We start from the raw sequence: 23,117 nt of genomic DNA, 5'->3' as shown, positions 1-23,117 counted from the left end.
GTGTGCCAAGCCTCTTCTAGGGCATGGGTGCCTAGTGAGAAGGGGGGAGAGTCAAATGGGCAAAAATTATTCCCCACCCCGCTGTAGGGCCTGGGTAACTAGTGAAAAGCAGCCTGCATCTACACTAAATTGAGAAATTGAGGCAGCAGGAAAGACTCTAGCAATGAGGAACTGACAATGCATTCCCCTGTTGCCTCCCTACTGCTGGACACTTTCTCTGGAATAGGGAAAGGTTCTGGTTCTGGGGGTGGGGACAGTAGTTGCTACACTGCTATGAATAGCAGCTTAAATGAGTGGAGGCATTGCTTGGGCATATAGACAGCTGAATAGGGTACCCCTAAGGTCCTGGTGTGTCTTTACTTGCCTAAGCAGTGCTTCACTGTCTACACTGCCATTTATTCCCATGCAGGGGATGCATGTAGTGTGTGTACTCTAAATACCCCTGTCAGCATAGACATAACCAAAGTGTTTTTGCAATGGAATTTATATAGACCAAATATGTGGGTGCATATGTACTTATAATAGACATGGAAAGTGTGAAGGAATTTAGAATTCTACACAGACTAATACAAACCAAATTATATTCATAAAGAATGTCATACTTACTGTAGTTTTCTCAACATGTTCCTGCAGTGAGTCAATCAGTAAATCTCCAACTGGTTTCCAGCCATTTCGCACATTTTCAGCCTCTTTCAAGTCAGCATCGAGGTCATCCATGGCACACTGCACATCTTTCAGTTTCTCTAGTGCTTTATCCACTTGCTTCTGCCAGCTGTTGGCACTGGCATTCAGGCTGTCCCATTTCTCTTTCACCTCTGAAGACTGTTTACGCATAGCTTTGGCAATTCTCTGTGCTTTCTCCTCAGGGGTCAACTCTGTAGGGAAAGGAGGTTTAGAGTTATTTTTTAAGCTGGTGTTCATTTTTGGTTGAACAGGTGTGATTCTGTACAAGGAGCATATTCAATAAGACATTAACTGATAAGATTTCCAGGCAATTCAGAGCTCATCATAATCTAGATGATCTTTCTTTAAACAAACCAACAAGAAATGTCTATGCTGACAAATTAAATTAAATGAAAAGAAAAGCAAAACTTTATTCCTAAAGAACAACATGGCTTAGTGTTGAGAAATTCATCCTCATGTCCATATATTATAAAAGGCAAGATCCTAGGACGGGCTACTGGGGTTTGTTGTACCTCAGGAATCTGGAAGAGTAATCTACATAGTGTGGAACTTCACTTTCTCAGTTCATGAATCTCTGCCCTTTTCTCTCTTTTTCAATTCTCTAATAAATTGAACCACATTTTCTCTGATTGCTGGAGGGAGGAGGGAACAGACTATGCAGGCAGAGCTCCAAAGCAGACAATGAAACTGATATCTATGCCAAAATCACATAGGGCATGGTGGATAAGGGCTATTGGGACACACAGTAATGCCATATGAAAATAAAGGAGCTTAGACAAACATATCACAGGACAAGGTTGTTTTTGAATGAAAGACATGGGAGACCCTTCTCCTGCACCCATAATCACTCTTAACAATGTTTTCGTCCCAAAAGGCATCAACACCCTCGCCCTGAATTCCCATCTGATGCCACATCTGTGAGATGGCTATCCACAGTGCATCCCGTGGCAATGAAGATGTGTTCTGTCGACCCCGGACACCTGGTGGGGACATGCAAACTGCATTTGTTAAATCAGATGCTCAAAGTCAAAATAAATAAAATTGACCTAATTCTGTAGTGAAGCCATGCCCTTAAAGCGGCCTCAGTTAGCTCTGAAACCAGCTTAATCCAGCCCCCTTCATATGAGGGAAGGTTGTTATTACAGTGATTGAAACAAATACAGGAACACCCAAAGAATTCCTCTTTCCTACGAGAGAACCCCACTCTATAGACACACAATTTCAGCAGGCAAAGAAATACTTTGAACAGCAAAAGAAACTTATGATTAAACAAACCAAAACACCCACTAAACGGTATTATACTTTATGTTCAGAAAAGCAGCAGCATTTTAGGAACATTTTATTTTTGCAGTTTTAACCATTAAAGATAAATGATGTCTATAAATAGGAGAATGACATCAATGAAACAAGACGAAAGAGGTCAAATGAGTGAAAAAAACCTTCCATCTAGCAGAAGATAGCCATTAAAATATCTTTATAACAGACTTGGCTTATCAATCAGATAGCCATAACAAAGAAAAAAAGGGAACAATTTTTTTATTTTTTATTCTTTGCTTCTGTGGGGTAGGGATCAGGGGAACCTGCAGTCAAAATATATTATCATGGTGTTAAAATATGTTAATAATATGCTACTAATAAAGCTGCATACTAATCAGTTTGTTTACCCTCCTGATTTCTAACATTCCTACCTAGCTGAGAACAATTAGCACAAAAATCTTGTAAAAATATTCAAGTCCTTACTATTCATACGTTAGCTGAGAAAAGCAGATATCCTTAGCTAGGGTAAGCATGGATAAAGAAACCTGTTTAGATTAAACAAGAACTGTTATTAGCCAATTTTAAGAGGTTTGAAAAACTTGCTTATTTATTGTGAACCTCTCCATTTCTTAGTTTTGGTACACACAAGAATGGAAACATCATCCAAAACTATTTCAGAATAGCTGAAAGCAGAAGTACTTCAAGTTTTGTAAAAACATCCCTTTTCCTATAATTTCTGATAAAATGCAGAGACAAAGTCTTGTTGGGAACAGTTTGGAAGAAATTTTATTGATGACTATCAAGTATCAGAGGGGTAGCCGTGTTAGTCTGAATCTGCAAAAGCGGTGAGGAGTCCTGTGGCACTTTATAGTCTAACCGACGTGCTGGAGCATAAGCTTTCGTGGGCAAAGACCCACTTCGTCGGATGCATGTTATCTGACGAAGTGGGTCTTTACTCATGAAAGCTTATGCTCCAACACTTCGGTTAGTCTATAAGGTGCCACAGGACTCCTCGCCACTTTTATTGATGACTATGTAAACCAAACAAGGAAAGAAACTTAAAAAACAACTTAACAAAGCATGTTGAATAGCGTTAATATGTACATTGGAAATAAGGTGTATATTTTTAATGAGAGACTATGATAGCCTGCACCCCTGTATTCTCCCCTTATACATAATTGTAATAGTCATTTACAAAGTATGCCTTGTGAGATATCATTTGAAAACTTATAATTTTCTGATCATTGCTATCTTACTAAATTACGTGTGGCAACATTAGAGGTCAAGTTATGAGAGTCCATTCTGAGAAGTTAATTACATTTTTTCCAAATCTGGAGGCTGGCCCAACCTGTTGTGCAGAGACAAAGGGCAAGTTATCACCTCAGCCAAGTATAAACAATCTTATTGGGCCATTACCTTGTAAATAGTCATTCTTTGGCAAGAAAGGAAGTAGAGACAAGAAATGCATATGTTAGCAAATAGCTTATGGAGTTTCTGTCCAGAGACTATTTTTGTCTCCTGATCTCAGCTGGAAATGCCTCTCCAAGGGGAGAGAGGGGAGTATAAAAAGAAAGGGGGAACACCTCACTGATGTCTCTCTATCCATCTCTTCACTGCAGAAAAAGGGAGAGTGTTGCCATTATACAGAAACTGGGAGTGGGAGATAAGGGATGGGATCCCTTGAGGATTATCTGTTTTGTTCATTCCCTCTGAAGCATCTGCCATTAGCCACTGTTGGCAAACAGGTCATTTGGCTTGATGGACCATTAGTATGACCCAGTATGACTGTTTTTATGGTTCTGGTCTAAGAAGTTTGACAAATACTGTTGAGAGCATGTTGTAAGAAAAACTTTGCTTTAAATTTAACATAGTTTGTTAAATTAAGCACTGGCTGCATTTTACATTTATTTTTCTTGTGACTATTTCTGACTTTTATGCCTTATAACTTATATATTCGCTTAAAATCTATTACTCTGTAGTTAATAAATGTGTTTTATTCTTTTATCTAAGCCAGTGTATTTAAATTGAATATTTGTTAAACTCCATTGCGGATAATAGGATGTGTGTATATCATTACTATTAATAAAATGATGGCCTTTGTAAGAGCTGGAAATTACAAAGCTTTCTGGTTAAAAATCTGTTACCAGCAGTGTGCAGGGGTCACCCTGCAATACAGTTCAGGTTGGTAAAAGCCTGAGTGTGACTGGCAGGTTGCAAATGCACACTGACATAACTGGGAGTGACTTGCATGCTGATGGGTGCTTGTGAGCAGTCCGCGAGTGATGACAACAACAGCAAAGCAGTGTAAAGGGCAGTGTAAAGGGCAGTGTATGGACAGTTGCTCACTAGTCTAGATTGTTCCCAAGGTACGTAACAGAGGCTAATTAACCATTAGTTCAATTTACTAATGCTAGTGGTGGATTCTCCATCAATGACTATTTTCAAAACAAGATTATCTTTTTTTTTTTTTTGGTTAAAAGTCTATTCTAAGAATTTTGGGAACTTTTTATGGCCTGTTCTATTAAAACTACATGATCACATTGGTTCTTTTTAACCTTGGAATCTATGACTGTCAATTTCAGAGCATATATCAGCAGAATAGCTGGGTAGTTTCAGAGCATGTTTGAATTTTAGAACTGGAGGGGAAAAATCTCTTTAAAATGAAACAAAATATTTTGGAGAAAGAGGCAGAGGGACGTTTGGAGCACTCAATTTTACCAAATGTTTCAAGGAAATATTCCAGGCTATTTCCAGAATGTTACAAACTGTTATGGGAAACTCTGAAGTCATTTTAGTTTGGAGAGCCATACCTAAGCAAGATGCTGACTACATCTGGAGGTGCCAGGGATGTTTATAGAATGGACTTCCTCGAATGCTCATGACAGAAAGTATGTAGATTGCTGGGCACCTACGAACTTGTAACCTAGGTATGATGAATATCCAATATTTACAATATTGAGATGAGAGAATGAAGAAAGCTGGAGACCATTCTGAGAGATGCTTTTACAGAAATTTTGAATAGGGATGTTAAGAACCACTTCGGAAGATATGAGATGCAGAGGTTCAATATTGTTCTGTGGTTGGGGTTGGGGTTGTGTTGTGTGTGTTTTGTTTCCTATAGCTAACATGCAAATCTCAGACTCCACAGTGCCATTTGAGCTATTCCATCACAGAATTCTGTAACATAGTTTACCTTGTAGGACAATCCGTTACACTCAATTTTGAGATAATCTTTTACCTCAACCTTTGCAACAGATTTCTCCAAAGGGACAGAGACAACAATTTTTTAAAAGGTGATACAACTGCTCAAGTCATACATTATACAGGAAGGACAACAACAGAAGGTTTGATTACTTGAGGATAGAAAGAGTGATTTCAGTTTAATTTATTTGGGAATTATTAATGTTAAGAATTTAAAACTGCCATGAACTTTTCTAAAATAATATTTAATTGATTAAAATCAAATGACAAAGAGTCAGTTACTGATTGCAAGAGTCCTAGGACTATTTCAAAATAATATCTTGTATACCAAATATATTGATACGGTCATAAATATAATCAACATATACATTTTCCATTTCCCTCTAGGATAATGCACTTGCAAATAGTTGTTTTTCTGTACAGTATAATAACTTGCAGGTTTTTATTAGAAATGGAAAAGTTTAAAAAATTAAAATTGTTCATGATAAAAAATACTGACCCTTTTTGGAGGATTTAAAAACTAAATAAAAGAAACTGGTAGAGCTGCATAAAATGGTGGTGAGCTACAGTATCTTAATTATCTTGCTCAGGTGGCCAGTGATAATTTAAATAAACACAAGCCATGAGCTAACTAACATCAACTCTAGTAAAATGGGAAATCTCTCTGAATGCGGTGTTGGCTGATTGATACTGATAGTCACAAGAAAGGCCTCACTCTTCTCCCTGATTGGAAAGCAAGTCTGACAGTACTCGATGACAGTATTGGTAGGGATGTAAGCGACTAGTCGACTACCCATGGCCCTCCCCCAGCACAGTTCCTCTGCGGGGGGCAGGGGAAGCAGAGTAGCAGCAGGAATCAAGCATGAGCTGGGAATCAGTTGATTCCCAGCTCACGCCCAGTCCCAGATGCCGCGCCTCTGCTTTTTAAACATATTACCTTGCCGGCTCTTTAAAAATCAGAAGCGTAGCAGGGAGGATCTGGCGCGAGCAGGGAAAGCTGATTCCAGGCTTGCACTGGGTCCCCGCCACTGCACTTTAGCATTTTAAATGTATTAAGAGCTGCCAGGCTCTTCATACAGTCAAAAGGCTAAATCACAGCAGCCTAAACATTTAAAAAGCTGGTGCGTAACGGGGGGTGGGGGAGAGACACCTGTGCGAGCCAGGAATCAGCTGTCCCAGCTTGCACTGGGTCCCCTCCTGCTGTGCTTTAGTCTTTTAAAAGTATTACGAACCTATTGTCTTACCCTAAATTTAACATCCCTAAGTATTAGATACAGAAACCGAAGAGCAGGGAAATCACAATACTAATACGACCCCCAAAAGATGGTGGCAATGGCAAGCATTGGGGAAGAGAAAAAGGAAGATTATTTTACCTGGTTTGTGCTGCTAGCTAAAACCGAAGAAAAGTACATGTGACAGATGTTAGTCACATCCCTTACTGTGTCGCTTGCACCTCGAGTCCATGGTGACAGGTGTGGCATAAAAATCGGAATGGAACAGAAATAAAAATAGATATGTTGTCCTGGGGCTGAGAAAGGCGTGTGAAGGTCATTTCTTAATTAGCTGTCATTGTGCAAATGTGTCTGTTGAATTTTATTTGAAAAATATTAGTTGTATTAATGTGTTGAGATAGTTTTACTTTATAAATTCCTTATGAGGTGGAACTAGCTTTAAAAATACATTTACTATGGAAATAAAACCAGATACTTAGTTTTATGAGGTATAAAACCATTAGACGTCTATTCACTTAAGAGATAAATATGTGTTGCATAACTGTATTTGCCACTATCACAGCTCAACACATTAATAAGTACCCTGTTACTTTTTTAAAGCAGAGAACACATTTGCACTGACATTGGTTTCATAGAGTAGAACTCTAGACCTGATTTCATAAAAGATGATTTAACAGTGACAGTTTTCCTAGGGTTAGGAAATCTTTTCATCATTCATCATTAAATAAGCTGGCACAGGGATACACAACTCCTTTATATTGTGACAAGAACACTGTAAACTAGCTGCTACTTTTTTTGTCTTCACTTAGTATGAAATCTTCTGATTGATCAGTCTCTTTTTCATGGTACTTATTATATTAGCTCCTCTGCAACAGCTGCTCAGAAAGTAAGAAAAGCTCTATATTCATCAGACCATCTGTTTACTAGAGAGGAAAAATATTAACTGACCTTGGAGTCAGGAAGAGAAAAAAATCCACTGCTCTGGTGGCAACTGCTTCATTTCAGTAAATATCTTGTATCACAAAGTAACAAAAATAGCAAAGTTTTTCTCAATGTCTAGTAGAAGTAAGCTGCAATGGGATGTAAACTTTTAAAACTCAGATTGAAAACTCTTGTTCGGAATACTAAGGCAAGCAAACAGATTTCAAAGAGTGGACAATACGTAAAAAGGAAAATATTATGTATGATCAGTATGCTGCTTGTTTACATATTTATTTTATATATGCTAAGTTGCTCCTAGCTCCACCAGCTCTTTGGGTTTTTTTAAGCACTGATTCTTATTCATTCCTCAATCTTTAGAGACTGACAGGAGCTCACGGTCCTCCTTCTGCCATAATGAAGTTTATTTTCCCTTACCTTTTCTATGCTCTTTAAACAGCCCAGAAGAACTAGAGCCAATTTAATGTCCATTCCCCCAATTATACAGAACAAGTTCTCTCTTCTACAGTTCAGTGAGTCTTTGAAGTAAAAAGCAATGGGTGCAAATGACACTGTCGTCATTATGAGTACTTTTCAGAGCATTGAAACAGACATAATGGGATACTGTCAAGCTCATAATCAGAAGAATTCAACAGTATCATCATCACATGATTATATCTTTAGCATCACTCCAACGAAAAGTATTCTTCGAGCTTCTAATCACCCTGGCAGAAGACTTACTTTTTTGTTGTAAGCATTACAGGAGCAAGAAGTTTAGCTAATAAGAAGCAACTGTACTACAAAAACATGGCCATTAGGCAAATTCAAAGCAGCCATCCATGCAGGCATAACACAGCATGCCAGTAGTTTCTCATAATGCATATATCTTCTGTGCATATAGCTGGGGTTATTTCCATATTAACCGTTTGATTTTTTTCTTCGAGTAGCACTGAAGACTCTTGAAATAAGAAAACATTTAAAAAATTATAAAGAATGAGGAAAATTAAAAGACTAATTACTTATAATCTGCAGATGAATGAATTACTACGTTACTATATATTTGAAAAGTGAGTTTGCGGGCGGACATTTCTAAGAAGAACGTGTAAAGTCATCATTAAAGGGAAATAATGGGGTGCTAGTACTACATGTTTTCCCTTAATATTAAATGCAGTGTAGTTGTAGCCATGTGATTCCCAGGCCAATTAAGGTGGGTGAAGCACAATCTTTCATTGAACCAACTTCTTTTAGTGAGACACACAAGGTTTCAAGCCACGTAGAGCTCTTTTTCTTGAACAGTCATTGAATTAGTACACCAGCAGGAATATCAAAAGGGTAACTGTATTACAACAGGAAAAAGAAGATTTGCCTACTAGAGAGGAAGCTGAAAACCCACAGTTTAATTTTGAGCTTGTCAGAAAAGTATACTAAAGCTTATCCCTATCCCTTTCTATTTTTAAAAGGGAAATTCAGGAAAAATAGCTATTTATAATTTTTATTATTTGTCCTATATACGTGACTAGCACAAGATAGCCTCAACAATTTTTACCACAAATTTCTTTCATTTTGCAAAAGTGTTGGGACCTCAAATCAGAGGTCCCAATATTTTTTGCAAAATGGAAGCAACTTAATGTATTTATTTGGGGACTTTTTTAAAATGTCTTTTCTTTGAGCAAATCCTACACTCATTCCTGTAGATTTACATCCACATTTTTCCAACACACTCAAAGTACTCCTTCCATTCCATAAAATGTATAGGGGAGCAAACCGGCCTTGCTAAGAGGCTGTAAGGTTAACAGAATCAGGCTCTTGTGAACTGAGAAGAGAAATGAATTTCTCAGTTGAGGACCAAGCACAGAGTGTGCCTCATGGCTAATCTCCTTGCAATTAAACCGTGGGGGACTAGACCACGAACAATTTCAACTATTGCGGTGTCACTAATGGACACAGGTAGGCATTGAAGTAAACAGGACCCAATTCAGTGAAGGATTTATATGACAAACCTTAAATGGGATCTGGAAATAAACAGAAAGCCAGGAAACAATTTGGAGCATTGGCATTGAGGTGGTTCCTATAAAGAATACTCTGTAAAGAGACCTGTTCATATTTTCAGCCAGCAAGTTTCAGAGCGGTTTTAAACTACAGCCTTGAATGAAGCGCCCTGCCATTCAAATCTTGTGCTGAAAAAGGTCTGGATTCCTGTGGCAAAGTCCACATGCAAGTGAGTGGACACAACCTTTTGATGAGTGTCACAAAGAAGAAACAGTATTGGCTACTGCCACTACACCTGACAACCAAAAATCCTGTGCATTCAAGTAACAATGAAAAAGAAACTTCTCCAACTAAGGAGCCTGTATTTGCTCCACCAATTTCTCCAGTTAGCTCCTCCAACCCACTAACATAACTCTCAGGCTTATGTGGGCTGGGTACCCATCGAAACCACAAGTCTAGCAGATTGTTCATGTTATTGCTCCATGTGCATTTCCTCATTGCCTTTCCATGTGTTCCATACTACTGCAATCGGTGATCTTGTCCACAGAAGTTAATTTGCATGAATTTATATTGCATTAGTTAAACCTCATTAAACCCTTGTGTGGAGATACTCATTCAGAATTGAATTGCCCTAATTCAGTTAATCTTAATTTACTTCCAAAGTGTCCATGTGATTTAATGTGGTTTAACTAACATGCTTTAAATTCTCACCTTTAGTTGATTCAGATTTCAGTGTTCCATTGCAGACAAGCCCTAAGACACTTTATGCCTAGACAGAAAGGATGAACTTTTACATTAATCTGATTATAAAATGAGTTAACATTGGGCTAAATAATCTAATACAAAAACTAAATTACAGTGCAATTCAATTTATCTTTGTAAAATGCCTTTTCTAAAAGATCAGAGAAAGTTTCAAAAAACAATGTCTGAAAGTAAATAAGTCTGATAGGATCTATTTTAAAATGTTATCAATATCTATGAAATATTCTTGAAATACAGTAATTTTCTTAATATGCAAGGTGAGCAGTGAGATTACCAAATCCTTTGTTTATTCAAGACACTGATTTGGTCTCCTATTGGAATTAGATGGTCATCATTTTGCATTACTCCAGAACTTTCATGTCATTGCATACACAGAAATTACACAGACTGTGAAGGTATTTATGTCAGTACAGCCCCAGGTATATCCTTGCATAATTGGCTACAATTATGTGTTTGGGAAGGGTTTTTCCCCCCCTCCTTACTCTGAAAGATCTGGTATTGCCTCCCAGTGCAAGAGGTGGATTACCAGATATATTCTCATTAAGTAAAACAAAAACTCTCTTATTGTGTTATTATTGTATAAGGGTAGTATCTGGAGGCTTTAATCCACTTATAGACATCATTGTGCTAGATAAGCAGAGACTGAAAGAAGGAACCTGCACCAGGAAGAATACAATCTAAAGGCCAGACTCTGCTACAATTACTCCTGTAGAATAGTGCTTTAATCAATGGGACTATCTGCACATTTAGTAAAATGCAGAAACGCATAAAAAGAACCCATGCCTGGAAACTGAAGCCAGACTTATTCAAATTAGAACTAAGGAAGAAATGTAAGTGAGGGCAATTAACCACTGGAACAAACTCCTACGGGAAGTGGCAGCCTGGCTGTCTCAAGACTGGCTGCCTTGCTGGAAAATATGCTTTAACCAAATACAAGTTATTGGTTTCCATGCAGTGGTAACCTAGAGAACCGAATTATTTATGATATACAGGAGGTCAAGCTAGACAATGCAATGATCCTCTTCTGAGTTCAAACTCTATGATCTATGTACATCATGGTACTGTTTTTGCAACATGATTTATCACCAGGAGATATTCATAAAACACTCACAGACCATTTGCCTGCCAATTATCATCTGGCAGTTTACCACGGTCACCAACCTTCTTAGTTTGTCCCCACCACCTTTGAATATCTTTTTCATAATATTGCACACTCATGTTTTCATTCAACACTGACCAGCTTACAAAAGTCAAATCCTGACAATTATTGCTGAATATAAAACACTTGGCACTAATTGTGTGTTTTGTCACAGCTTGATTTGGGTGCTTATACACCTTTAGAGACGCACATCATAAAATATGCTGAAGTCATTTTGCAAATGTATTATTTTTCATCTTCATGATACTTCCTGAAGTGTTGGACAAATATGAAATATATCAATTAAGTTGCAAAATTACCAACTTTTAAATAATTATTCTCTTGATTGTTTCAAAATTGCAGAAGAAACCATCTAGTACAACCACCAAGAAGTATTAGTCAACCAAAAAATGTTCATTTGTTTCAACCAGCCAGTATTAATTTCTAGTACAATTTCTATGCAATTTTCAGCAGTAAGGTTTCAGAATAACACCAGCAAAACAATTACGAATTTACTCTATAGCTCCATGATACTTAGATAATTACTATATGTACTATGTACTTACACAATTATTATGCTTTTTTTCTTTTCAACAACTATGCATAGACTTACTACTTTTTCTCGGGTCCCTGAAAATAGCTAAATATGAGTCAACTCTTGCAGTCACTAACGAGTTAAAGACTTAAATAGCTCAATTATCTCCTAGAGATGAATAACAAATGATCTAGAACAAACGTGTTGCATTTTTTATCAGGTAAGTCCAGAATCTATTTTCGTTAATGTTTTACAAAAAGAGATATGCAATTTAAATGGCTTATACGCCAATGTTGTTTGAATCGGATTTCAGGTGCATACCTTTGCTACTGCACAAAGAATATATGAAACTGTACTGTTGTTATTCTATTTTGAATGTATAATGAAAGGCAAAAATACGAAATATTTAGTATTTTAATATAAAATATAGGCTATGATTTATTTGTACATCTCTTTCTTCTACCACTGAACACTAGATATTTACAAATCAATGATGGTTATACTTGATCAACTTATAGGATGTGAAATGCCCCAGTCCTTCAGAAATTCAAGGAGGCTACTCAAGTAATGAGTTATAAAATGTATATTGGGGACCTAAAAAGTGGTTTGATGTTGCTACATTCATGTTATACATTCCAAATATAAAGAAAACAATAACTGACCCATTTTTGAGTGCAGGTTTTTTCTTGGTTCTTCTGGGCCCTCAATTGGTTGGTCAGCAAGAAAAACTCGCGCCTGGTCTACAGCATTCAGAATAGTTTGCTCTTTATCCTTCAGTTCACGCCTCAGTGCCTTATACAAAGAAAAACAAGAGTTGCATTTGTCTTAATGTTTCGTACAAAAGATATTATAGCATCCTCTACATTTTCATCCCTCTGACCTGTGCAGTGAGTGACTAATAGCCAACATTTTATTTATGTTGCAAGAGAAAATGTAAATTTTTACAAAGCAGAGATGGAAAGAAAATGAATTTAGACTGCAAAAGTGATTTTTGCAGACTTTAAATATGTGAATACAAGAAAAATGATGCTGTGTTTAAAATATTCACCAAAAGGAAATTATTATACTTGCATTTACACAAAAACACACTTTGAAGCCTTCATTACTATCTGCAGGAATCATAACAAATAATAATTTTCTCTGACTTTTCGTTTTGTTAGACAGAGCAATAAAAACATACAGCCAATGGTATACAAGAAGATAATTTCACAACTGGTAATGAGAACCACAGAAGCATTTTACATTCTTCAGAATATGTTTAAGTTAAAAATATGAAAATTAAACAGCAGAAGCAAATTACTACACAGAATCAAAACTCAACCAAAGAGTACAACTAATGAAAAGACAATCTCCAAGTAGCCTAAAATATTTTCAGCCAGTTATGTCAAAGTAATTTCAATTGTTCATTGACAATTTTTCTTGCAAATGTAAATGAATCTCAACAAAATTTATTCTCTAGTGCTTTTGTTCTTTTATTTATAAATGGAGGGTAAAAAAATGAATCTTTCTCCTCTAAAGTTTTGTATTTATTGGAGCAGATCATTCTCATATTGTCCTCTAAAAACATTTAGTTCCATATCATTTTTTGAAATGATCCTTGTCAGAAATAAATAATTTTTCAGGAAACATTGGCAGTTATTACCACACACACACACACACACACACACACCACACCCCCACCCCCACCCACACTAGCATGCTTTTAACACTATGTTTTATGATTTTCTGCTTTTTAATTAATTTTAAACTTAAACATATCTAACGAAAAATAAATGTTAATTTTAGTTAAAAAGTCCAGTCACTCCCCATAAGAAACCGTATACAGGTTGAAACTCCCTAATCCAGACTTCCCTGGTCTGGCAACACCCCTGGCTGGGCATCAGGGGCGGCACACAGGGGTGGCTCCAGCATGGTAGCACACAGTGAGAAAAATCAATGTGCTAGAAGTGTTGCAGGACCAGAGAGAAGCAGAGCCTGGGACTAAGGAAGAGCACAGCCCGAAATGGGGAAAGTGGACTGGCAGCAGAGTCTGGCAGCAGAGTCTCAGCACCCAAAGGGCTGGCAGACAGGAGCAGAGCCCTACCAATTCAGGAACTGGCAGAGGGGGCTCAGCCAGATGATGATGCAGAGGAGAGCCCTTGCCAGTGAAGCAGAGGGGAGCTCTGATGCACCTGATGAGTGGAGACCTGGCACATGGCAGTGAATTCCAGCACCCCTGTGAAGGGGAAGAGCTGGTGCCCAGGAGACCAGTGGCCAGTAGTGAAGGCGCCAGCACTGACCCTCCCTGGTCCAGCAAATTCCCTGGTTCAGGACCAGACAGGTCCCAAGGGTGCCAGATCAGGGAGGTTCAACCTTTAGTAGTCAGGCACTGTGAAAGGATAAGAGCAGAAAGTAAGAAAGCATTTTTCCCCACATACTTGCATAGAATCATAGAATACTAGAACTGGAAGGGATCTCTAGAGATCATCAAGTCTAGTCCCCTGACCTCAGGGCAGGACCAAGCACGGTCTATATAATCCCTGATAATAGATGTCTGTCTAACCTGCTCTTAAATATCTCCAGTGATGGAGATTCCACAACCTCCCTAGGAAAATTATTCCAATGTTTAACCACCCTGACAGTTAGGAAGTTTTTTCTAATGTCCAACCTAACCCTCCCTTGCTGCAGTTTAAGCCCATTGCTTCTTGTCCTATCATCAGAGGCCAAGGACAACAATTTTTCCTCCGTGTGACACCTTTTTAGATACCTGAAAACTATCATCATGTCCCCTCTCAGTCTTCTCTTTTCCAAACTAAATAAGCCCAATGCCTTCAGCCTTGAATCACAGCTCATGTTTTCTAGACCTTTAATTATTTTTGTTGCTCTTCTCTGGACCTTCTCCAATTTCTCCACCTTTCTTGAAATGTGGTGCCCAGAACTGGACACAATACTCCAACTGAGGCCTAATCAGTGCAGAGTAGAGTGGAAGAATGACTTCTAATGCATCCTAGAATCATGTTTGCTGACATGAACTAAGGTTTCAATTATGTAACTTGACCTATTTGTGGGAGAACCTAATGGGACTTCTTATAGGCAAAAAGGTTTGCTGCATGGATCTAACTGTGGGATCATGATCTAAAAAGTTGCATTTTAAACTCCATTTTGTTTTGCAGCTAAATGCTAAACTCCTTTCCATTCTCTCCCCAAATTTTCTTCAAAGCAGTGAACGTATGTGAAAACACTTTTTTTCCTTTGAGAACACACATAAGCAACACACAGCATAGAACACTGTACTGAAATTCTACTGCATATTTGACATTATGGATAAGGTGTCAAAAGCACAATGATCTCAATACTTAAGGCTTGACCACAGAGGGACTTCATATGAGCAAAATCAATAACATATATTGGTGCATCAGATGCCCAACTTTAAATGAGTGTTAGGGTGTGTCCAGACTACATTTTTTTCTTTAAAAAAAAAATAAAAAAAAAAAAAACCCACTTCCCTTGTGTCTAGACTGCTTCCACGTTCTTTTGAAATTAAATTGAAAGAAGGTGGTGGTTTTTTCGACCCTGGTAAACCTTATTTTATGATGAGCTCCTTTTTTCGAAAGTGCTCTTTTGAAAAAAGGCATTATTGAATGCAAACAGGGCTTTTTCGAAAGAGAGCATCCAGACTGCCTGGGTGCTCTCTTTCAAAAAGTGGCTCTCTTTTTTGAAAATACGGGTTGCTGTCTAAAGGCTCTCTTTTGAAAGAGGCTTGTAGTCTAGACATAGCCTTAGTGAGAACCTCGCCCTGATTTAAAATGCTACCCCCTCAGTTTTGAGGGCATTTTCATTAGACATAGTATGATATACTGGATAAGTTATTTCAAATGTCTAAATGACTATTAAAGCCATATAATCTTTCACTGATTTTCTGCCCAATTTATTTTCTGATTTCTTACTTGCACACAGAAAGACTATGTGTACATTTTAGTAGTAGCGAGACAGAGAGGAATGCTATTGTACTCTCTCCACTGCCCTTCCACTGTTATTAGATAGTAGTAATACATCAAAAGTTTCACTAAGCAATTAACTTGAGCCTGAAACAAACAAACACACACACAGCAAATTAAGAGAGACTACAATACTACAATATTGCTTTTGTTTGTACTCAGAGTTACATAAGTAACTAAAAAAAATAAAGAAAAATCATCACAGAATGTCATAGAATCATAAGACTGGAAGGGACTTTGAGAAGTCATCTAGTCCAATCCCCTGCACTCTTAGCAGGACTAGGTATTATCTAGATCAGGGGTTCCCAACCTGGTGTATGCATACCCCTAAGGGGTATGAGGAACTTGTAAAGGGGGTATGGGGAATATTTGGTAAATAACTAGATTATCCTAATTGAAATATTCCAAAAGTAGTAGTGCTAGTGAAAAAAGTTCTGGATTCTAGAGTCTAGAATTTATTTCCTTTCATATTGAATAGAGAGTATGGGAAGGATTACAAAAAGCCAAGGAGGTACGGGGACCGAGAAAGGTTGGGAACCCCTGATCTAGATCATTCTTGACAGGTATTTGTCTAACCTGATCTTATACATTTTCAATGATGGAGATTCCAAAACTGCCTCAGGCAATTTATTCCATTGTTTAACCATCTTGACAGGAACTTTTTTCCTAATCACCAACCTAAACCTCCCTTGCTGCACTGTAAGTTCACTGCTTCTTGTCCAATCATCAGAGATTAAGAACAATTCTCCCTTCTTGGAATAACAGTTTATGTACATGTAGGACCTCCCCACCCCCCGCCCACACACACTGCAGCCCAGCTGAGCCAGGCTTCTTCTGGCTCTTGCTCCCTCACACACAGCCCAGCTGGGCTACGTGTTGCCCGCCTCCTGCATCATGCTGGGCTTCCAATGTCCCACGTCCCCCCTCCCATGCTGATGTTGCCAGAACAGAGAGTTCTGCTTTATAGGGGTGCAACCTGCACTTGAAAATTATCATCATGTCCCCTCTTAGTCTTCTGTTTTCTAAATTAAACAAACCCATTTTTTTCAATCTTCCCTCACAGGTCATGTTTTCTAGACCTTTAATTACTTTATTGCGCTTTTTTGGACTTTTTCCCCATTTATCCACATCTTCCCTGAAATGTGGCACTTAGAACTGGACACAATACAACAGCTGAATCCTAGTCAATGCAAAGAACAGCACAAGAATTACTTTTTATGTCTTGCTTACAACATTCCTGTTAATGCATCCCAGAATGAGGTTTGCTTTTTTACAACAGTGTCACACTGTACATTCATATTGAGTTTGTGGTCAATAACTCCCAAAATTTCATTCCCAAGCAGTCATTTCCCATTTTGTATATTTGCAACTAATTGTTCCTTCCTACACGGAGCACTTTGCATTTGTCCATATTGAAATTCATCCTATTTCTTCATACCATTTCTCTGAATTACCCTGATCATTCTGAAGTTTAATCCTATGGTCAAAAGCACTTGCAACACCCCCAACATGGCATCGTCTGCAAGCTTCATAAGTGTTCTCTCTATTCCATTATCTAAAACATTGATAAAGATATGAGAAGAAATGGATCCAGAACTGATCCCTGTGGAACACCACACATTATTCCCTTTCAGCATGACTGTGAACCACTGATCACTACTCTCTGGGAATGGTATTCCAACCAGTTATGCGTCCATCTAGGTTGTATTTACCTGTTTGTTTATGAGAGGGCTATGTGAGGAAGTATGCAAAACGTTAATCAAGTCAAGGTATATGTCATCCAACACTTCCCCTTGCATCCACAAGGCTAGTTATTCTGTCAAAAAAGTTAGAGATTCCCCAACTCTAGCGGATGAAGAACATGCAGGTATTAAGTTTGCATAAAGGCTTGCATACTTTCTTACCTCCATATCATCAGTGGAATTCCTCAGCATCAATTCCCCTACTATTGTGTGATCCTTCAACATGGAAAGGACTTCACAGATGAAAAATTAATATTAAGAAAGCAATCATTTGGGAGTAAAAAATAGTAGCTTAATCTTGGAATATGCACTGGTTCTTCACATGTAACAAAAGCCGCTGAAAAAATATCCCCGCCAACCTGGTCTTCCTTATTTCTTTAGCAGTATTTTATTTCCCTTGCCTGTTTTTGTGCCAGTAAAAAGGAATAGCAAGAATGTATGATGTAATCATAACCAAAGTTATCAGTAATATTCTACACGTCCTTCCAGACAAACTGCTTTGCAGTATACAGATAATGAAAAACAAACATCCACTTGTGAATCTATTCCTTTGCTCAAATTTAATTAGTTTAGAGTGAACTAAAGACAGGATTTGATTGGAAATTCAGATCTGTAAGAACAATATGGAAAATAAAAATAAGACATAAGAAAACTATTGAAAATAATAAAGAAGACTGTAATCGTAAATTTTACTATTGTATTAAAGATTTGGTTTAATACTTATGATATGAATGAACTCATTTCTGGGTTTTATTTCATTTTGCAATAGCCTCATGGTTAAAATTAGTTAGGGCCTGAACAGTGCTGGCCCATACCAGCAGCTTTGAATGCAGTTTGGATTGCAGTTCACTGTGGTTCACAATGATGTGGCAGACATATAGGCAAGCTATGGCTCACCCTGTGTACATCAATGGTCACACTACAGAAATTATGTGGTTAGGCTAAAGTTACATCCCTTAAACTGTATTTTTTTTAATTTATTATATATATATATAATAAATAATAATAATAAATAATATTATATATATAAAATATAAATAAAAAGGAGAATGCTTGTATGTTTGTGCTCTAATAACTTGGACACTGTAAGAGCTACTGCAACTAAACTTTGCATGGGATAGCCTTTCCTCCAGGAGAAGGTTTTAAAGTACTCTTGGACCCAATTGGGCCCTATTTCAACCTGTAAAAATAAAAAATAACCCGTTGCACTGCAGGGGCCACCCCACCCACCCTACGTCATGTGCCCGCTACCTGCAGCCCCCAGCGCCGTACAGGACTTGCCCTACCCCCACACGCATCCGCCCTGCCCCCCTGACTACGGTTACCAGGTAGTCTAAAAAATCCTGACACACTTGATCGGGGGCGGGGAGGAAGGAACTGGCTGGGAGGGGAGCAGGGCTGGCCAGGAGGAAGTGTGGGGGGGACACTGGGAAGCAGAGCTGGCGTGGGGAGGGCCTTGGGCAGCAGGGCTGGCCGGGGGAGAGGCAGCCGCTGGCGGGAAGCAGAGCTGATCACGGGGGAGAGAAGGGGGTTGGGGGCAGTGGTGCTGGCCAGGGGAGATCAGGGGAGGGGTAGCTGGCGGGAAGCAGAGCTGGTGGGGGGGGGGTTAGGGGCAGCAGGGCTGGCCGTGGGAGATCGGGAGGAGGAGAACCAGCCAGCAGGAAGCAGGCCTGGTGTGGGGAGGAAGCAAATCGGCCGGCGGGGAGCAGGACCGAGCAACGCTGGGTAACTCTAGCTAGTATCTCTCTCTCTCTCTCAGTATATATCTGTATACATAGTTGCAACTTTATGGAATTTGTCCATATCCTGTGTTCCTGTTCTGGGATGAGACTGGTAAAATTAAGATAAATTGCTTATTTCACTAGTTTGGAGAACTTTCAGGGCTGGAGCCAGGTATAAAGAACTGTCCCCAGAAGTACAAGACCAGCACAGAAAATGTGGGACCATTCGCCAAATGAATCTAAGTATGGAAGCCTGGCTATTCTTTTCCAACTCCTCTGCAGCAGGTGCAGGCCAGAAGAAGCCAACAGTTGGGGGAGGGCAGGAGGCTGGGAGACCAATGGCATGGGAATGCCCCTGGTCTGGCAAATCCCCTCGAATAGGACCAGTCAGGTCCTAAGGGTACTGGACCAGGTAGGTCCAACCTGTAGGATCATCTGGGCTCATGTCACCTAAAATTTTCCCTACTATTCAGAGGCGTTGAGCGTTTCTGGTATTTCAATCCCTCTTTTCTGCCTGTGGCATTCAACAATTTATTGTTCTGAGGACGGAAATGCTTTAGTTTAACTGAAGTGTCTGGGTTCAGCACAGGGAATTTAGGAGCAATTTAATGCAGGACGTCAGACTAGATGTCTGACCCTACCTCATTTTCACAGGCATTCACTATGTTAGATGTCCAACATAGGAAATGCCAGTGAAAAGGAGGTAGAATCGGAGGCTATACTGGTGGAAAGAACAAGTTAAAAATTACTTAGACAAGTTAGATGTCTTCAAGTCACCATAGCTTGATTAAATGAATCCTCGCATATTCAAGGAGCTGAAAGAGGAGTTCTGAGCTATTAACAATTATCTTCGAAAAGTCATGGAAGATGAGAGAATCCAGATGACAGAATTATTGCCAATCTATAAAAATGGAAATAAGGGCAATTTGTGGAATTACAGACCAGTCAGCTTAACTTCTGGAAAGATAATGGAGCAAATAATTAAGCAATTAATTTGTGAATACCTATTTGATAATAAGATGATAAGTAATAATATGATTTGTCAAGAACGAATTATGTCAAACCAGCCTAATAGCTTTTTTTAACAGGGTAACAAGCCTTGTGGATGGGCGAAATGGTAGTAGATATGCTATATCTTGACTTTAGTAAACCTTTCGGTACTGTCTTGTGTGATTTTGTCATTAAAACACTAGGGAAATACAACCTAGATGGACCTACTATAAGGTGAGTGAATTACTGGTTGGAAAACCATCCCAGAGAGTCATTATCAGTGGTTCACAGTCAAGCAGAAGGGGCATATTGAGTGGGGTTCCACAGGAATCAGTTCTGACCCAGTTTGGTTATCTTGATTAGTGATTTAGATAATGACTAAGGGTATGTCTACATTACAAAGTTAATTCAAACTAACAGACGTTAGTTCAAATTGACTTTGATAGGCGCTACACATCCAAACCGCTAGTTCGAACTTAATTCGAACTAGCGGTGCGCTTACTTCGAACTAGGTAAACCTCACTCCACGAGGACTAACGCCTAGTTCAAATTAAGTAGTTCGAATTAAGGGCTGTGTAGCCACTTAATTCGAACTAGTGGGAGGCTAGCCCTCCCCAGCTTGCCCTGGTGGCCACTCTGGCCAACACCAGGGAAACTCGGCTGCCCCCCTCCCGGCCCCGGAACCCTTAAAGGATCACAGGCTGGCTACGGTGCCCTTGCCAGGTGCAAGCCTGCCAGCACCCACCCAGCAGACCCTGCACCTGGCACGGCTCGAGCCAGCCACCCACTGCCACCCAGCCCTCTGCCTCTTCCCGGGACCAGGCTGGCGGCTCCCGGGAGCCTGCCCGGGGCCGCAAGAGGTGGGCGCCCGCCTGGTCTAGTGCAGACATTGTGGACCTCATCCATGACCTCCGCACTAGGCACAGGAAAGTGGCTGTCTAGGGCAGGATAGCTGCCAGCCTGGCCACCCAGGAGCAGGTTTGCATGAAAACCAGGGTGGTCCAGTGAGACCCCCGACCCTGAGCCCTGAGCTTAGAATGGCCGTACTGGGTCAGACCAAAGGTTCATCTAGCCCAGTAGCCTGTCTGCTGTCAGCGGCCCACACTAGGTGCCCTGGAAGGGATGGACCGAAACAATGACCAAGCCATTTGTCTCGTGCCATCCATCTCCAGCCTTCCACAAACTTGGGCAGGGACACCATTTCTACCCCCTGGCTAATACCACTCCATGGACCCAACCACCATGACTTTATCTCACTTCTCTTTAAACTCTGTTCTAGTTCTAGCCTTCACAGCCTCCTGCAGCAAGGAGTTCCACAGGTTGACTATTTGCTTTGTGAAGAAGAACTTTCGCTTATTAGTTTGACGCCTGCTATGCATTCATTTCATTTGGTGTCCTTTAGTCCTGCTATTATGGGAACTAATGAAGAACTTTTCTTTATGCACCCTCTCCACACCACTCATGCTTTTATAGACCTCTATCATATCCCCCCTCAGTCTCCTTTTTTCTAAGCTGAAAAGTCCCAGTCTCTTTAGCCTCTCTTCATATGGGACCTGTTCCAAACCCCTGATCATTTTAGTTGCCCTCCCCTCTCCCACCCTCTCTCTTCCCCTCTCCCACCTCCTTTTCCCAGTCTCCCCGAGTTCTGTTCAATAAAGAGAGTTTCTATTTTTGAACACACGTGTCCTTTATTTTGTATATCAGGAAGGGGGGCTAGGGAGGGGTAAGTGGAAGGAGGTGAGGGAGGAATGGGGTATGAGCCCCCAATGGGGAGGACTGGGGTGGCTCTGCGGGCTGCTCGGGATGGAAGCTCTCCTGCAGCCCCCCGATTAGCCCCCCCCCCGCCCCCGGATGGCAGCCTGCAGCAAGTGCAGCCAGGCTGATGGCCGAGTGCTGTGATGTGCCGAGTATGGGCACTCAGGGCATTCCAAGCCAGGACTGCTTTGCAAGCGGGGAACCCCTGAGAACTGTCCCCCAGGGTGGGAATCGGGTCCCTTTAAGCACAGCCCTCGGCTAGCCTGAGACAGCAGCTCCACGCTCTAAATCCTAATCTGATGCCCTGCCGGCACTGCTTCCGGCCATCCTTAGCCTCGGTTCAGGGTCCACTCAATGTGGACATGCTAGTTCGAATTAGCAAAACACTAATTCGAACTAGTTTTTAAGTCTGGATGCGCTAATTTGAATTATCTTAGTTCGAATTAGCTAATTTGAACTAAGTTAGTTCGAATTAGCGCTGTAGTGTAGACATACCCATAGACTTATAAAATTTCTGGATGAGATCAAGTTGGAAGATGTTACAAATGCTTTGGAGGGTAGAATTATAATTCAAAATAATTGGGACAAACTGGAAAAATGGTATGAAGTAAATAAGATGAAATGTAAAGTGTTCCACTGAGGAAGGAGCAATTAATTGCATACATACAAAATGGGAAATGACTGCCTAGGAAGGAGTACTGTGAAATGGTGATAGTGGACCACAGGTTAAAACTGAGTCAATAGTGTAACACTGTTGGAAAAAAAAGCAAACATAATTCTGGGATGTATGAATTGGAGAGCTGTAAGAAAGACTGAAAGTAATTCATGTTCTCTATTCCATGCTGCTTAGGCCTCATCTGGAGTACTGCTTCCAGTTCTGACACCACTTATCAGGAAAAAAGTGGACAAATTAGAGAAAGTCCCGGGAAGAACAAAAACGATTAAAAGTCTAGAAAATATGACCTATGAGGGAACGTTAAAAATATTGGGTTTGTTTAGTCTGCAGAAGAGAAGACCAAGAGGAGACACAACAGTTTTCAAGTACTTAAAAGGCTGTTCAAAGGAGGAGGAATAATTATTCTCTGTAATCTCTCAGGATAGCACAAGAAGTAATGAGCTTAAATTGCACGAAGGAAAGTTTAGGTGGGACACGAAAAAAAATTTCTTGCCAAAGTTACTAAGCACTGGAATAAATTGTTTAGGGAGGTTGTACAAC

The 23,117-nt window shown here is 39.8% G+C and overlaps 1 protein-coding gene across 9 annotated transcripts in view; it reads right to left on the bottom strand.

The window, feature by feature from the left end:
• The window catches only part of UTRN (utrophin), a 559,106-nt gene that overhangs the window by 126,762 nt on the left and 409,227 nt on the right, over positions 1–23,117 (bottom strand). For all 9 annotated transcript variants that reach the window (XM_075924350.2, XM_089777288.1, XM_075924351.2 and 6 more), the window contains 2 exons: positions 12,379–12,508; positions 607–875 (listed from right to left, as the gene is read on the bottom strand). In XM_075924350.2, coding sequence (XP_075780465.2) covers positions 607–875; positions 12,379–12,508 — 399 coding nt within the window. The remainder of the gene's footprint in view (positions 1–606; positions 876–12,378; positions 12,509–23,117) is intronic.

Source organism: Pelodiscus sinensis, chromosome 3 (assembly GCF_052426305.1).
Source record: "Pelodiscus sinensis isolate ZL-2025 chromosome 3, ASM5242630v1, whole genome shotgun sequence".
NCBI classification, from domain to species: Eukaryota; Metazoa; Chordata; order Testudines; family Trionychidae; genus Pelodiscus; species Pelodiscus sinensis.
Note: the sequence above shows the minus strand (reverse complement) of the source record. Positions and strands in the feature narration are given on the sequence as shown.